This window comes from Prinia subflava, chromosome 1 (assembly GCF_021018805.1).
Source record: "Prinia subflava isolate CZ2003 ecotype Zambia chromosome 1, Cam_Psub_1.2, whole genome shotgun sequence".
In the NCBI taxonomy this organism is placed as follows: Eukaryota; Metazoa; Chordata; class Aves; order Passeriformes; family Cisticolidae; genus Prinia; species Prinia subflava.
This window is the reverse complement of record NC_086247.1, coordinates 143,939,767-143,958,078: the sequence shown is the minus strand read 5'-3', so window position 1 is coordinate 143,958,078 and position 18,312 is coordinate 143,939,767. Positions and strand designations below refer to the sequence as shown.

At 39.1% G+C, this 18,312-nt stretch overlaps 1 protein-coding gene across 5 annotated transcripts in view; it reads right to left on the bottom strand.

Moving 5' to 3' along the window:
- Nucleotides 1-18,312, bottom strand: part of DIP2C (disco interacting protein 2 homolog C) — a 308,853-nt gene that overhangs the window by 66,918 nt on the left and 223,623 nt on the right. For all 5 annotated transcript variants that reach the window (XM_063415559.1, XM_063415579.1, XM_063415569.1 and 2 more), the window contains 9 exons: nucleotides 13,379-13,502; nucleotides 12,676-12,785; nucleotides 11,264-11,366; nucleotides 10,841-10,905; nucleotides 8,953-9,046; nucleotides 8,716-8,835; nucleotides 7,744-7,858; nucleotides 3,846-3,985; nucleotides 2,145-2,281 (listed from right to left, as the gene is read on the bottom strand). In XM_063415559.1, the coding sequence (XP_063271629.1) occupies nucleotides 2,145-2,281; nucleotides 3,846-3,985; nucleotides 7,744-7,858; nucleotides 8,716-8,835; nucleotides 8,953-9,046; nucleotides 10,841-10,905; nucleotides 11,264-11,366; nucleotides 12,676-12,785; nucleotides 13,379-13,502 (1,008 nt within the window). The remainder of the gene's footprint in view (nucleotides 1-2,144; nucleotides 2,282-3,845; nucleotides 3,986-7,743; nucleotides 7,859-8,715; nucleotides 8,836-8,952; nucleotides 9,047-10,840; nucleotides 10,906-11,263; nucleotides 11,367-12,675; nucleotides 12,786-13,378; nucleotides 13,503-18,312) is intronic.

Sequence of the window (18,312 nt, the reverse complement as noted above, 5' to 3'; positions counted from 1 at the left end):
TTTCTCTCAGATGGCTATTCTGAAACACAGTAAATAGGTCACTGGTGATGCTCTTTATCCTTCACTGGCCATAAAGGGAGTGTCAGGAAACTCCTACACTCATGTGTACCTGAGCTCCAGCAAATTCAATCCCACTCTGTTTACCATACACATTTGCTGTAACTGTCAGTCTGTAAAGTCATTTATGACCTAAAAAAACCCCACAAATCATCATCAACAGTATTAAATAAAAAGCAATGCTGAGCAGACTGCCAACCCGAGATGCTGTACATAGGTTAACTGAGACCTTAACTCATGAACATTTCAGTAGAGGTTTTCAGTACCTCATGTCCATTTCCAGCACAGTGTAAGACATAGACAATAGCTTGTCTATGTCTTACACTGTGCTGGAAATGGGCATCTCTAATAGCTATGAAGCTATTTTAAGGTGCAGCACATTAATGACTCTTTCAGCTGACCACATTTTTTTTTAAGGTCAATTAAGTTCTCAGAATACCAGTGATAATGTCTTCTGTAGCACACCTGGAAGAGAAAATACAGCCTATAGAGCACTTCTCTAAATGTCTGAACACCAGACATATGTGACTTCCACAGACAGATTCCTATGGCTTTTTCTATCCTAATGAGCACAGTGTTATCCTTTTGGCATGTGAGCTACTCTGAGCTGCATTCTGACACAACCACACTTTCCTGCAGTCTAGTCTTTAAATAGTCTAAAGGCAAAAAGACAATGGCAAGTAGAACACCATGCCTATATAGTGTTCTTGAAGGCTCATCTAAAAATAAAGGTCAAATTCTGCTGCCAGATGCCCATGGGTGACTCTTATTGAACAGATTTAATGCTTATACATCCTTGGCCATAATTCATTTCAGGAACACGGAACTCTTTGACACTCTAATACCTGTAATGTGAATTACACAGTAGAACAGAACAGAGATCCACTTGGAGAGGACACTTAAGAGCATGCTTAACATTAAAATAGAGTGGTCCTGCCCACTCAATGGCAGTTTATTTGCTTAGCATTAGGAGTAAGTCTAAATCAGTCTAAATATGCTGGTAAACTGCTGACAGTTATGAATTATGAATGATATCACAATTACAGCAAGTACTACAAAATGAACCTAAGTACCTTTCTATCCTGAGTATGTAAAATCCAGGACTGTCACTCACACTGGGTACTACCAATTGTACTTGCACCATAAAAATCAGCTATCAACAAATTTAAGATCACAGTAGCATAGTAGGATTCCTGACTTCAACAGTAGGATGCAGAATCATATCCACTTGTCTCCATTAATTATATAATGTGTAGTGTTTACAACATTCAGCTCTGTATTTTGCAGGAGACATTAGTCACATTAGTCTATTAGAAGGGATAATAACGGAGAATTTTTAAGGGAAATCTAAATGTATTTGTGTTAACTTCTGTCTAAATATTAAAGAAAAGATTTGTAGCTTAAAAAATTTTTTTTTTACATTTTCTCTAATTTGTTTAGACTTTCACACTGTCTTCAGCAGAAGTTAATGATAACAAGTGAGCAGGTACTACAGAGCTATCAATACAGCTGTGTGCACTGGAGTCAGAAAACAGATTCCACAAAGCCAAAAGGCTTTCACCTAAGGCAATTCAAACAAAAGCAGGTGGGGAGTAATCAGGAAAAGGTTTGTCTGCTCTTCAGATACCTCTCTTGAAGACTACATCTGTCAGGATTCTGTATAAATACAAGCCTTAATGCTGGAAGTACTGTGGAAATGTTGAAAACTGCTTTCTAGAGATACCAAGCAGCTTTCTTACTGTTTGCAATAATCAAATTTTGCACATAGATTTGTACAATATTACCTTTTGAACTTGGTCTTTCTTATTCCTTTCATTCTGATTTTTTTCAGCTCCTGGTATCTTATTTGAATATTGAAGTAAAAGCTCTTCATAGCCAAAACTAAACTCACATAAAGATCTACTGTTGCACTTAATGAAATGAGCTTCAGTGCAGATTATCTGGGTAGAATATAGGTCCCAAGCCACAAGCATTGGTTAATATTATTATTCTTATACTGTTAATATCAATACTTCATATAAAATATTACCTTGAAACAGAAAATGTTGAAAAGGAAGGATTTTTTATAGCACTTTTTGCCAACTTACCTCAAAAGTATTTTTGGTCATGCCCGAGAGTCCATAATATGATGTACCCGTTGCAATAGCACATACACAAAGCTCTCCTATTTCATCTGTTTTACAGAGCTGAGGAATTCCATCTGGCTTCACTGAACACATTATAGCTAAAGGGAGAAGAAAGGAATTCAAAAATTATTATAAAATGAACCCCAGAATAACATAAATGCTGTGGGAAAGACATCATGGTGGAGATGACATAAACAAATGAATTACATGCAGACTAATGTCTAACATCGTTCCTTGAACATTACAGTGCTTCACATTATCAAGTGGTTTTCTATTACAAATAATATTTATATAAAGAATGCAAGGATCTTTATGTAAACTCAGTCTTTACATTGATAGCAATACCTATTTGCCTTGCTCTCTGAAACTGCAGTTCATCTGTAATATTGCTGCGAAATGTGATTGTTTTCCCAGCTTTGCCTCAGTCAGTGCAAAATGAAATACGCTAATGGAGCCCTTGATAATTACTGTACAGCCAAGGAGGCAGGCAACCCGGAAATCCTCAGAAAGTAGCAAGTAACACCATATAAAAGATCAAGATATTCCAGCAGACTAATACGGTTGTTTTACTGAGAATCTATCAGAGCTCAGACTCCCTCTGTCTGGTCTTACAGGCCTGCAGAGACAGCAGGAGCTAAGCAGGAGGGATTAGAAAGCACTGGTCTGAGAAAGGATCACTATTTTATGTCAAGCATTTGAACAAGAATCAGGAATGCTGCTTGAGCTATAATCTCTGGAGTTGAAGTAGAGCATTGGTAGATTTTGTAGTTGCAAAGAGGGTATGATGATCAAGGGAAGCTAGAAAGAAATCAATGCATTTTTTAAGTATAAGTGTACAAAATCTTGAATGACCTTTCTCTCACTCAGAGGATAAACTGGAGCATGCACTTTCATTAAATTTATCAGAACATAATATGAAGTGCAAGGTGGCACATCTATTATAGTATCTTGTATGATAACTATTAACAACCAATCATATCTTCCTTTAAGTTGTTCAACTGAAGTTTTGTAAGACACATCATTATGTTTTATTGTTTTGGTCCATAATGAGCATTCTCTTATGCAAAAATACAATATTACCCTTTTCTAGTATCCATAGCATATTATTTAAAATGTATCTGTCTTATAAAAAGTGTTATCATCTTCCTCTTCAGAAGCACTGGTTTCAATTTAAATTTATCAACATAAAGTTTTCAGTCATATCTCCTCTATCTAATAACTGGATGGTAGCACAAGACCTTTGGAATAACATTCTGCAAGCATTCAGATAGCAATTTTATTGATCCTTAGCATAGGCTATGAAAACTTTCCCTACTGAAACCTTTTGTCTTTGTTGGACTTATGGACATTTATAGCCACAGTACTTTAACTCCCTTATTTTTTCTACCAGCACCTCTCAGCTAAAGAACAGATGTTCTGATGTCGTGGCAGGTTACTTAATACATGCTGCTAATGCAGGCAGACAGACACTGAGGTAAATGCAGACAAAAAAATCTTGGGATTTCCAAACCATTAAGTTTTGTAAGTTAATGCTTTTGGACTAAAATGTTTTCATGGAACTTCTTGTCCCAAAGCTCGTAGTCTGCCAACAAAGTATGCTCACCTGCAACTTTCTACTGCCAATTACTTAAATCACATTAAGTTTCAAAGGCAGTTCCTCACCTCCTGGCATCACTAAGCCAACATCCTGGACAGTCAGGACAGACAGCTTTTCTTCAGAGTCCACTCGAATCACGCCATAGGTGAGACCATGCATGGACAGAACTCCCCTTCCCGGTGGCTGGTTGCTGTCATCTGTTGGCCTAAAATGTGGGTTAGAGCACCAGGGCACCATCAGGCAGGTGTAAACATTTAAAATTTCCCTTTCCCACTCCCCCATTAGGCCTGATAAAATCCTGGTTTTCAGTCATTTCCGAGTAATTACATCTTTTATCTCGCTCATTCAGTACCCACCCAAGTATATAGATGGGGTTGCTGAGATGCAAGTAACCCCTAATATTTACCCAAAACAGCCTGTATCTTATTTTCAAAAAAATTTATAAAGATTGCCTTACCACCCAAGTAAAGAGCTTTTACCTAATTTTTAAAATACTGAAAGATGGTGCAGACAATGTGGAAGGAAACTGCACTATAAATATTTGGAACTGATCAGTAAATAGCTTGATAAATTCTATATATTATCTATTTTGAGGCAACCTGGCATAGATTTACTGTCAAGTATCTGTGGAAGACACAAGGACTTTACCATCTTCATTTTAGTGCATATAATTGAATTCTTCCCATTCTAATTTACCACATGAAAATTAAAACAAATTACGCCTTCATCAGTCATGGTCAAAATGTTGTGTATGCAGCCTCCCGGTAACACCTCAGTTTGCTCAGATTCATTGCCTGCATGCTGTAAAATTCCACAGCATCAGCACAAGATGCCTGTCAGCTTGTTTCAGTATAAAACCACTTGCTGCAGCAGTGGATACAATTATACCTATGGAGAGTGTGGCTTGAGTAAATGAGTGTTGACGTATGCAAGTTACCAAGTCAGGGGAACGTGTCTGGAAGGACTCTCGCACTGTCCTGCATTTTAAAATGCAAAACTGGAAGGTGACGTGGTGCTGATTTGAGTTCAGATTATGCATCCATGAAAAGCAGACTCCAGCTCTTTTCAGGATGGATAAAATAGCCAATATTTAGCTCACAATTCTGCATTGTTCCCAAATACTCCATCACAACACAACTATTTTTTAACAGATAATGTCCTCTGATGTGACATTTCTCCTCTACTGTGCTTGAAATACTAGATGGGGCTCAGCCAGTCCTGCTCATGTAAGCCTTGCCCTGATGGGCTCTATAAATTTCAATTAATAGGTTTTACGAGCCATATTTCTCAAGTGACATTGTCAACAAAGAAGGATGTGAGCACACTTGAAAATGCATTAGAGCATAACAAATGGCACTAGTAAACCAGCACCTGTGATAAATAACACTCCCATCATGTAAAAGGAACTTTCAGTGACATTATTGATCAACTTTCTCTCATCCCTGCTCCCCAAAACACACACTTTGTGCTCATGAGAAGAAAGGTCTCCTGCAGGCTTCTCACAGACTTCCAGAAGTAGAGGCCATCTGGACTTCCATCACATCCATTTTCTTGCACTACTTATCACACAAAGCATTTTGAGAGCAGCTCCTATTACCATTTACAGATACAATCTATTTGACCACGGCTCTTTCCCAGCCATTTAAATGGGAAAAAAACCCTGTCCTTAAACTTTTGCATTCCCTTAAGCAAGTTAAGGGTTCAGACTAATATGCTATAAACCAAAAGGGAATAACATGAGTTATTTGCATGACACATCTCTTTGCCTATTAGGCTTTGTGATTCAGCTCTAAGGCTGAAATACCTCTAGTCTATTACTGTCTTTTTCTAAACTATAAGGTTATTTCAACTGAGAACTGGTTTTGTTACTCTTCCTCGTAGGAAGTTCAATAAAAATACACCACAGATTTTGAAAGAGTCAGAGCATTAACAGGGAACTCTCTGGATCTCTGCTCTGCAGGGAGTCATTTTAATGCATACTCCAGCAGTAACTCTTTGGAACTTGTATGATAATGACTTTACTGTCAGTGGAGATGGCTTGAACAAAATGAAAAATACTCCATCTCCCAAGTTCATCTAGCATTATGCTGCCATTAAACAGAGTTCAAATAAAAGGAGACGTGTTCAGTAACATTCACTGCAGTAAGAACTGCTCTGTAATTACACAGTGAAGCACTGAAAATAAAAATGCCTATTTTTTTATTTTGAATTATCCACAATGATATGTGCTAGTAATTGTTTTTGTAGTCTCAGTTCTAGCTAATTTGAATGAATTAATTTTTAGTGCTTCAGAGAGCTACAAGCACAGAGCTTATGTCTAGAAAGGGCACACCAGCCATGCCATTATGAGGTTCTCCCACTTCATAGGCTGTGATTTGGGCCAAATTCTCCAGTGTCAGCCCAGGAAATTCAAAACCTGCTCAATTCTCAGCACAAGTGACATCTGCTGCCCATTCACTTCCTCTCTGAGCTTACAGGCAAGAGTTCATTCCAAGGGAGCAAAGGCCTGCACAGCCAATGGCAGGGAAACCCATCTAAGGGAAAGACATTTAGTACTTCTTGTATAAAGCTGAGAGCAGGCTGGTGGAGCTGAATGAAGGCTCTCTGAAATGCTGCAGTTCACAGAAAGACAACTGACCTGGACAGGGTAAGGCCCTGATGGATTGCTTTCAGATGTTCTAAACTAATAATGAGGTGGCTGAAAATCAACCACACCCTTGGCCTCATGTCCTTCTTCCTGTAAATGTTCTGTTGGAAAGCTAATTGAAAATCTAGTTAAATTTCACTTGGACAGTATATTTAGGAATTTGTGGAGGGAAGTACTTTACTTAATGCTATTTTAGTGCTTTACATGTTTATATTGCATGTTCTAACATGTGAAACAATTATAATTTGCTGCAGAAACACGAACTTAAAAACAAAGTGCTTACTGTTCAATGTACAATTTTGGGAAAACTCTGCCAAAACAGACAATACTTACACCATTTACTGTGTGCTACAGCACTCCTGACAGGATACTGCTGCTAGAGTAAAGTCTTATGAGAAGCTGAGGGTGTTGGGGGACTCAACCTGGAGAAAAAGAGGCTCAAAGGGGCCTTTATCACTCCCTACCACTCCCTGAAAGGAGGCTGTAGCCAGGAGGGTCTTTTCTCCCAGTTAACAAGTGACAGAACAAGAGGAAACGGCCTCAAGTTGTGCCAGGGCAGGTTTAGATTGATATCAAGAAAAATTTCTTCATCCAAAGGGTCATGAAGCATTGGAATAAGCTGCCCAGAGAAGAGGCTGGGACACCATCCTTGGGTATTTAAAAGATGTGGCAGTGGCACTCAGGGACAGTTTAGTGAAGGCTTTGCAGTGCTGGGTCAATGGTTGGATTCAATGATCTTAAAGGTCTTTTCCAACCTGAACAACACTGTGATGGTATCTACATAGCACTTAACAGTTTTAGTAGCATTTAGCAGTTTTAGTGGAATTGATCTATTTTATTTCTAGTCACAAATCCTTCGGATTCAAAGAGCATTTCCAGATGATTACTGAAAGTCTGTGAATGGTTAAAAAGTGCCTGTCAGCCAAAAACAACCTGCAGAATGTCATAAATCTCTCTAAACAGAGTACTTAAGAATATGATTTTCCTCAATGGCAATTCCACTTGATTCTCTCATTTAATTAATTTTACGCTTATAGTGGCATTTTTGCATTTTTACTTACAGAATTTGCTTTTGCAGTTCAACTTATTTAATTTAAAATTAGATAAAATTACAGCAATGGGAGCCATAAAGCATTCTGAAGTTAAATCATTACTCTAAAAATTCTTCTTATATGTCTTCCTTGGACATAAATTGCAAACTATACATATCATATAGAAGTTAAAAATGCAGATTAGTATTTAAATATTTTTCTCTTTTTTTTTAATTACTACATATACACATTCAGTGGGTTTATTTTCAGTGGTGTAACACTTACCTTCGAATAGCCACAGTGAGAGCTTCTGGTGAACTAGCACAGGGACAAATGACCTCCTGCCTTAGACCTTTACTTTGGAAGACATTGAGAAATGCATCACAGGAAGAAATGGACCCTGAGGTAAAGAAAAAAAAAGAAAAACAATCAGAGGAGAAAAACAGTATGATTTCTGAAGTGATGCTATTCAAACTGCAAATTTGCAGTTTAATATATAGGCTTTTCAGGAAAAAATCAATTAGAAAGGATCCATGTCCACTGGGAAATTCATCAGAGCTGCTACAACTATATATACATATATATGTATATGCAGTTGTGCATATAGGGAATAAAGATTAATTTTTGAACATGAAATCTTTTCATTATAAATAGATGGAAAAGCCATTACTGCTAGATTTACAGAATCAATTTCTTTGCAGTGCGCTTTTTTAGGATGAGGAAAATGAAGGATTTATTTCAGAAATTCCAAACAAACTACTACAAACAAGGAGAATACCTGAAGGCTGGTATCTTAAATAAGACAGACAAACAGCTCGTGCTGTTAATTGTCATTAAGTGACTCAGATGTGTTTCAGATGTTGTAGAGTAGCATAAGTATTCCCCTAAAATTCTCAGTTACTTCTGCATCTGGGAACCATCATTCAGAGGAAGTGTTCTGATCTTTTCTGTAGCTTAAGGTCTTCATTGCTTTAGCTTTTATAGATTCAGTCTTTATACATGATTGTGATGTTAAACAAAACTGGATTTAATGCAACTTACGTTATATGGAATATCAAGTTTGTTTCAGGATGAGCTAAAGAAAAATATACTTCGAAAAAAATCCCAAATTGATTACTGTTTCCATAAATGCCACCCAGTTTGTAGTAGACTGCGCATTTTGCAAATATTTTAGTTAAGATGGCTGAAGATTGAAGCTTTACATGTAAGAGAGAAACCCCTTGCTGTTCTCCCCTGTGGTGGAGCAGCAGAGCTTACACGGGTTTGCACCATCAGCCACAATCAGCATCCGCAGCGAGGAGAGGTTGATGTCCCTCTGGTCCCGATGTGCCACCAAGGCCCAGTGCATGTCCCTGGACTTCACACAGGCAACTTTTGCTGCAACAGCAAGGAGAGAATTACTAACACACCATATAAAAGATAGACAGCTGTGTTACCAATTTGCAGTTTTGAGTTTGACTGTCAAGCAAACTTTTGTATATCCTTGTTCCTTACCTTTGTATTGACAGACTTTTTGTATCCATGACAGTGGATTCACTTTCATTAAGGAGTATGGAATACTTATGACATGCATCATGTTCATGACACTCTGAAATCAAAAAGATAAAAAGGTTTTATACAAAAATTGTGGCAACTACTCATATTGTCTTATGGGCAGGGGCATCTATGCAAATCACACTGTGCTTATTTTATTGTTAGTGTTGGCATTCATCTTTTCCTATCTAGCTACCTACATTAAGATAAAACAGACACCCATTTTCCAATGCTTTAATTAAGGATTAAGGATTTAGACTGATCAGATCATAACTTTTATGCAGTACTGAAAAGAAACATTTTCTTTCTATTCATACTCGAAGAGGTTCACTCTAAATAGAAAAAAATTAAAAAAACATTGGGTGAAGAATGCATGTTTGCTATATCAGTTAATATTATCCCTAAGCTTGATAAAATGCCATATATATGAACACTGTACTGAAAAGAACAAAACCAGCAAGATAACTGTCTATGGAAATCCATCTCCAGGAAGACTAAAAGCTACCAATAGTAGTGGGGCACAAATTATTTAAAAGACGGGAGACAAAGAAATTGAACTCCTAGACTAAGTAGAATCAATTTATTCTAACAAAAAATACATAAATGAGGTTTTAGTCCCTCTCCAGGTGAGCTAATTCCAGTATTTTCAACAAAGTCATGAAAGTTCCAGGAAGTTTAGAAAAAGCAGCTGAGTGAAACCAATGACAAATCCAAAGCTAATCTCTCAGTCTGAGCCCATCAATTGCATCAGTGATTTCTCAGTGTTAAACAAACAGTCTGTAAATGAGCTGCTGCTTTACTTCTGTTACCATTTAGAAATTTCTCCTGAGGGCAACACGCCTCCCCTCATAGCAGCTCAAGTTAAATACAGTATTTGTTTTGGAAAACCTAGGCTTCAGAAAGGTTAAGTGTCCCAGTGGATTAGTCATCTAAACACTTGGAGAACTGCAAAAGTTCTCCTTTCAGTCTGGCACAAGCATAGGTACCAGAAAACAGGCAAGTACTGAAAAAAATGAAGTTCAGAACAAGATTAATAGCAAAGGAGGGCACAGAAAAGCTCTATTAGCCACTTGCTTTCAACCAGTGATAAAGATGGTTTTTTAACATGAGACACTTATGCGTGTTAAGCCTAATCGTTTCTGCTTCAGAAATGTTATTACTGCACTTTGATAGTAAGAACAGAATAACTCTGCATGGGAAAAACCTATCAGATCACCGGGAATCCTGTGGAGCCCCAAAACCATGGGAACCCCAAACAATGACCCTTCAAGGCTTGACATCTGTTCTTAAAATGATCAGTGAATACTGAACATTTTGTCAGTCATTGATTGCAACAGCAACTTAAGAAGCAATCCTTAAAAATATGTCAACCATCTCCCATGTCAATTGAGGAAGACATTCCCACACCATGTAGAAAATTAATGCGATTTAAAGTATTGGGAATAGTCAATGTTAGTAAAAACATCTGTTGGTGGGAGTTTAGACAGGGAAGCTAGTCAGGGACAATAGAACTATGCCAGTGGATAATATCCCTACAGAGGCAAGTACTAATTGGATTTGTTTCTGCTATAAAGTTTTATCTCAAAATCACATATTGGTGAGATAACGTGGTAAGAATGGGATCACAGTACTTGACAGGATACATAAAAATACACTGACATCTTTACCATGCTCACTATGGGTAAGTGCACTAGGAGAGGATCATGGGTTTAAATGACATTTATTTTGCTTTCAAAGCAGAAAAAATTGTATTAGAAGAAACCGTAGGACATCCCAGTTTGTGACAGCACTAAGCATATTAGGTTAGTTTATTTTCAAATACTCAGAGAGAATAAAAAAACATACTTACTGTAAGAATTCCATGCCATAAACCAACATCCTTCTTGAAATCTAGTACATTCACAATTGTTTCAGCTGTCCAACAAAAACAAAGCAGAATTTATTTTTTAGAACATGGCATTGACCCAAGGCAAACCCACTCAAAGGAAGGAAGCTTCAGTATAACATGACTGATGACCTCAAAGGTCAACTTTCAAAGTAAATCTGCACTGCAGGATTTATATTGCTTAAGACATTATTTGTACCTCTCCTATAGATATTTTAAACATGAACATATTTCCTGAAACAAATAGGAAAAAAAAAAAAGATATGTTTTTAAATCTAGAAGCCTTTGGCACCAAACTGTGTAAAACATAATATAGGAGACTGATGAAAAATAAAATACAATCCCCACTTGATTTTAAGGATGATGTAAGGGGAGTGCACTCTGTACCTTCTGTGTATCCACATGCCTGGGTCAGGGCTTGGCAGTGTGTCAGCAGTGCAATCCTTGTCACAGTTACCCCAAGCACACTTCCATCTTTACATGTTTTGTACTGAAAAGAAATAAGCATGGAAAGTCAGTGTGAAATAATTGCCCTATTTCCATTATTTAATAGCTATGTTTAAAGTGTTTCCTCTGCAGGTGAATGATGGACACATCTAATGACTCTATTTTAAGAAGGCAGCAGTCCTGGGGAGTTTTGGACACATTTTTTTGTTAAAAGGCATTTTTTTTCAGATAGGCTTTCTCTTTTGACTGAAGATTCCAAGGTTTGGTATCTGAAATCCATGAGTTGTTTGAAAACAGGCATTATGGAAATATAATTCTAACAATTCTGATCATGTCAGTGACTAATGGACTGGCTAGATTTAGCAGAGAATAACCTAGTTCAGTCTGTTCAGTGTTTACATGTTAGATTTTATAGGCCAAGCACTAAACCCCATCTTCTCCCTTCTGCATCTTACAAGGCATGTGATAAGAGCTGACTGCAGAATCCTTGCTGGGTGCTGTGATAATAATCTATATGTATACAGTCTGAAAGGCACAAGCTCTTTGATCAGAAGAATATGAGACTCATGAAAAAGCAGCAGAAAAGAGGTGGGAGGCCATTGGTGATCATTGAATTAAGTTTTGCAATTTTATGTGTGTGAGAACTATCAGTGGCAGATAATAAACGAAACATTTATCTTTCTCCATGATGAAGATAATCAGCAAGATTGAGAGTGAAGACATCTCTGCTTCTCTAGCCTAGTGTCCTGAATACAGCTTTGGTCCATTCACTTCCCTTTGAAGAATCATTTAAATTCAATATTAACACCACTGAATTCAAAGCATTTGAGTCTCTGCAGAAGGGAGAGAAAATGATGGGAAAGAAAAGGAGGAAAATGAAATTCAACAGCATTGCTAACTTTCCCTTCCTGATGCTGTTCTGTTTTAGGGAGTGTGACTCATAAAGCAGTAAGAGACAGGCAAGCATTTGAACAAGAAATTCTATCTCTTTCAAAGGGTCTGAAGGCTGTGATACGAGAACTGAAGCTTCAGTGTGAACCTTCTCATCTCTCCATCCCAAAGCTAGTGAACAAAGCACACTGAACACAACCAAGATTGCTCAAGGCAAATGTAATATAACACTGCAGCAGCCACATTAAAATGTTAACGTTAGAAACACCCAAAATACAATTTAACATTCCATTGATTTTTCTGAATCAGTACTGGTCGAATTGATTAGAAAACATTACTTATTAACAAGCTAAACCAGGATGATTTTGCTTCTGTGACTACTGAATGAATAATGATGTTTACCTGATCCAGAAGTGCCATATGTAATGATTTGAGGAGAAGATGCATCTTCATTAACTCACCTCAATGTAAGCTGTGTCGTTGTTGGCGTCCTTGATGTGTGGGAACCAGTCACGAGGCGGCTTGGAGAGGTGTTTAGACTCTGTGACAAACCACAGCAGCTTTGGCCAGCCTGAGGTAAAAACAAAAGCCAGCTTTTGTTGAGTTTCTGCTGGATAAGAAAATACAAAAGCCTTCCCTGCCAGAGTTTTATTCTTGAAAAGTCTGTGTCATCATTACCTAAACATTGCTTCCTTTGAACCTCCGTGTAGTATGAGAAAGAAGATTTTGCAGAACTGCCTACTTAACACAGCTACTGAGGTCTTTTTAGGCAGTCCCTGAGGGAATGGTTGGGCAGTTTAAGCTGTTATTGACCCCAGCAGTTTCACTGACACTCCCCTGTCAGAAGTTACTGTGCCTACACTTCACTAAAGGAGTGAATCATATGAATACTTCTCATCTACTACAGTCCTAAGTGTTGGTTTAATTTTTGTGGCCACAGATGATCTCAGCAGCCTGGCTGAGATTGGGAGCACTGGTGCTGCTCTCCACCCATGAGGTTGGCACAGCCACGGCTGGCAGCAGTGACACAGGAGGACAGCAGTGTCCCAGCAGCTCCTGTGGAAGTGTTTCATCATGGGCTGACCCTCACCCATGGCCACTAAACAAGTGCAGTTTGTTGTAGCAAAGGACCAGTGCCAGCCATGATAAACTAGGTTAGATTACCTTTAAACTGTGGTATCTCCCCTGTGGGGCTCTTAGGCAGTCCTTTATGGCATGCGTCGCTGGTCAAGGCCACAGTAACTCCACAGCTTCCAAGCAAAAAGCCTATTTGTTGACTTCCTGCATCCTAAGAGATGACAAAATACACAGAATTGATTAGAAGTGATTACAGGCTGAAATCATTTTTGTCCTTGGGCACATTATCTTGAGAGGAAAACAGTCTCTTTCCTTTACATTGATTTCCTTTTAGGTGACTATCAAAACTCATCTGTACATTGACAAAGGAATTCCACAAGCTAGATATCCTCTTATTTATAGCATCATAAATCATAAAGACAGTGGAAGCCATCAGATGGCATCTGGGCATCTGCCCTTGCATCTCTTCAGAAATGACAAGCGGCTGGGAGGAAAGCCTGCTCTGACAGAGGGTTGTTCCATCCAGAGAGATCCCTGGAGAAATGGCCAGACAGGGCCCTCATAAAGTTCACCAAAGGCAAATTCAAAGTCCTGAACCTGTGGAGGAACAAACCCCTGTGCCAGAATGGTCTGGAGAGCAGCTTTTTGGTAAAGAACCTGGGGCTCCTGGTGGAGAGAATGCTGAGTGTGAACCAGCAATGTGCCCTGGCACGAGGAAGGCAAACGGCATCCTGAGCTGTGTGAGCAAAGCACTGGCAGCAGGCTGAGGGAGGTGACCCTTCCCCTCAGCACCAGTGAGGCACATCTCCAGTGCTGGGACCAGTTCTGGGCTCCCAAGTAAAAGACACAGAGCTACTGGAGAGTCAGCAAAGGGCCACTATGATAATTAAGGGATTGGAGTATCCCTCCTGTGAGGAAAGAGTGAAAGCTGGGACGGCTCAGCCTCAAGAAGAGAATGCTTAGGGAGGGATCTAATCAATGTGTACAAACACCTGAAGGGAGGGTATGAAGAAGATGGAGCCAGGTTCTTTTCTTACTTTGCCCAGCAATGGGACCAGAGGCAATGGACACAACCAAAAGAGAGGAAGTTCTCTCTGACAATCATGAAACACCTTTTTATCACCGTGAGGCCTAACCAGAAATGACACTGGGGAGACAGATCTGGGTGGACATAGCATGCAGGGCAGAAGACGAAGTTTATTTACAAAAACCCACTTTTATACATTTCCTATGAGGCTTGTGGATTGGAGGATGGAATTCCCACCTCCCCACCACATTGGTCAAGGAGGCTGTCATTCAACCTCCCCTTCTCCTTGAGAAAGAATTCATAACAAAGGCAGTGTTTACAAAACATGGTCCTGTGTTTACATTCACGAGCGTGAGAAACTGCACATTTCTCTTTTAATATGAACGCTCGGCAAATCAGGAAAAAACCTCATGGCAACACCTTTTTACTGGGAGGGTGACTGGCACAAAGCATCCATAGAGGCTGTAGAGTTTCCATACTTGGAGGTATCCAAAAGCGACCATGGATATAGTCCTGGGCACCCTGTTTGGGCAGGGAAGCTGGACTAGGTCAACTTCACACATCTCTGCCAACCTCAGCCATTCTGTGATTTTGTGATAATTCTAGGAAATTATACAGACTACAGATGCTTCCACCTGGAGAAAGCTTTCAACTATTAATATGTTACGATGGGTGTACAGTGGTGAGAGTTTCCCTATTTATGCTGATCTAACCTGATTTGTCAATAAGCATTTCATTGAGTAGTTACAGGCACGTTTCAGGAGCACTACACACAGTCAAGTGTCCATTAGAGTAAGCTCATTACATTTTACTTTCACCAAGGGGATGGAAGCAGTGAGATTAAAAGTCACGTAATGATTTCCCAGTCGGGGCCATAGCTGTTCTTTCGGAGATGCTGTGCTTCTACAGCATTACATCTGCTTTATGTATAGTGTCTTGTCATTACTCTTTTATGAACTCCACATCAATCCACCAGGCTCTTCAATAGGGCAAAGCCCTACATGTAAATGTGCGTAGAAATATTAACCCTTTATTCACAGAATTATTCTACTGAAAACTGCCTAAAGAGACTCAAAAGATCAAATTAAAGTATCTTTCAAATCAACCATAGAGCACACTCAACCATGGAAAACAACCAGAAATACAGAACAGTTGCCTTAATCTATTGATTTATTCAAAGCAAAATTGTATGATGGAAAGAAAGCCCCAGAGCCTGACTAATTCTTAATGCAATTTTTATGTAGTCAAATAAAACCATCTAAAATGGAGAAGCAATGAGAACAGAGGAAAAGCAAAAGCTTACTTTTCCATACATATATGGCAGCAATTATCAGAACTTTGATAGCTGAGCAAGCAATATGAGACAATTAACTGATGTTTCAAAATCTATGCTATATAACTCCTTCTATCCAGAATTACTGTATTTGCAGTTGCTTACTATAGCCAGAACGCTTCTAAAACAGGAAAAAATGAACAGGTATTTTTTTCAGCAAGGCTTTTTAAACTTAAGCTTGTGTATCATCTTTGCCCATATAAAACCAGACAATGAGAGTATTCTTTGAACAACAGAGAATAATACTCTGGTGTCTCCATGAACAACACTGTGGGGAGCATGTTGTTGGCCCCACCACAGCTGCACCAGTGGGGCTTCCAGGACTTAATGGGCTTTCGAGCATTAATTACTGTCCTCACTGACTCTCATGTCAGCTGGTCCACATCTCTGTTGACAAACCTACAGGACAAACACTTAGCCAGAGCTAATCCTGGTTCCACATGAGGATGAGACCTGTCTCCACTCTTGGAATCTGCTCAGAGGAAGGAAATGTGGGTGCCTGAACAGTGCAAGAGGGATGGCTCTCCTGAGGGTCCCTCCAAAGAAATGGCAGGAAGAGGAAGGCTGGAGTGCTCCATGGAGAACACCATCCCTTGGTCAAAACAGCTTCTGAGACCTGCTACCCTATCATCTATAAAGGGAGGTCATGAGTTCCTTAAAATATCAGATTCATACTACCATTGCTCAAAATTTCCCATTAAATTTAATCTAATAAATGCTTACTAATGTATGTATGATTTTCTAACTGCCAATTTAAAAAAGGACATATAAATTTTATCATTGAATGCAGCAATGGCATTGATCTCAATTTTAAATTACAATGTTGTTATAACTGTATATTCTATAAAAGACTGCTACAAACTGTTTCACCACTATATCAAGAAAATGCCAATTCTCAAGCAATGAAATTCCATTTAATGAGGAACTTTGTAAACAGAAATTAACCTGACAAATTCCATTAAGAAATCTAACATAAGGAAACCAGCAGAAAATGTAGACTCTTGAGCATCAGCATACCATGGCCCTGAGGGATGTATCAGCTAAGAAATCACCAGTCAAACTCATCTCACAGCAAAGCAAAACAACAAGAAAAAGAAACTTGTATTAACAGTGTAGAGTTTTTTAGACAGCACAAGAAAGAATGACTTTCCCTCAGTGCCATATTGACTGTCTTAGAGGATATCCACATAAATATTAATCATTCATTTGTAGCAGTTCACACACATACATAGATTTCTTAATACAATTTATGCACGTGTAACAGTTTGTAACAGCAGACTGCTTTACATCAGAACAACCCACCTCCGACAGCATTAAAATCTTCAGCCCATTTTTTTCTGTATAGATATTCTTTCAGTTGTAAGGAAAACATGACTGAAAACTCATGTGATGTAATGCTGCCACAGGAGATTGGAAGAATTTCACCAGGCATGGGCAGTGTGCTTTACAGACTTTCAAACCCCACAACATGCACTGGTGGCCACACTAAATCCTGCCTTGCAAGACAAAGGCAAATCAAGATGCTGAAGCAGAGGTGCTGTGAAAGACACTGTTCTCAAGGGCCATAGGAGCTCTGGTTGAGGATTTTGCAGTATAAACCCAATGAAGCTTTCTGGAAGTCTCCTACTTGATGTCTCTCAATTCCACCTTCAGTCTCAGTCTCTCACACCTCATAACTAGTTATCCTCACCTTCTGCCTGCTTCTGGTGGCTCCATCCTGACCCAGAAACTGAAACTACTGCAGAGAACAGAGACATGAAGAAAGGGCTGACATCCCTTGCCCCATGTAGGTGTTTCTGTGATAACTGGTGCCCACAGAAGAACTTGTTTCCTACTACTCAAGTGGTGTTGGGATACTGGACTGACAGCCAGGAGATGGAAGATCTGAAACCTTTATACATCCTGCAGACACACCACAATGTTACTTACATGCTCAACCATGTAAACACGACAGTCTTTGCTGTTCCTCATACCTCAGCAAGACAGGCCAAGAATAGCGAGGACCTTGGGCCAAACTTGTGTTGGGAAAACAAAGTTTGAATTAAAAGTGCACTTCTTTGTCTGAGGCTGTCAAAGCTTACATGTGGCCCACAAAAAAAGGTGACTCACTTCAAAGGGAACGATTATTTCAGATTCCACAGACAAGCTATCAAAACGCCTGTCTTTTGAGTAATGTGAAATGAATGGTTGCAATGGTGAAAACTACTTTGTAAGTAGCAAAGAGACATACCTAAATAATCTTCCATAAAAAAAAATCCCCAAACAAATCCTCTTTTCCTCTCAAATAAAATCAGTCCTACCTGTGAATGGAACAGATTTTCAGGATGCACTGGTTTGTAAGAAGTGTTACTTGCTTGTCTTGAGTTGAAAAATGTAACCAAAAATGTGTATTCTATTTTCATCTGTTGAAACCTGTTGGGAGATATTGTTCTTCTCTCCTCCTGCACCCATTCTCCTCTGAGGGACATCACCTGTGAATGGGCCATTGAAGGCCTCTCACATGACTGATAACATCACCTCATTCCATTGTGAGATGCTCCACCCAGTTGGGAGGAGCCAAAGCCTTTCCACCAGCATAAAACCTGCAATCCCAAACACTAAAGCAGCTGGTTTTCTACTGAATCCTTGGAGGAGGACCGGACCTATCTCGCCAGCACTGGA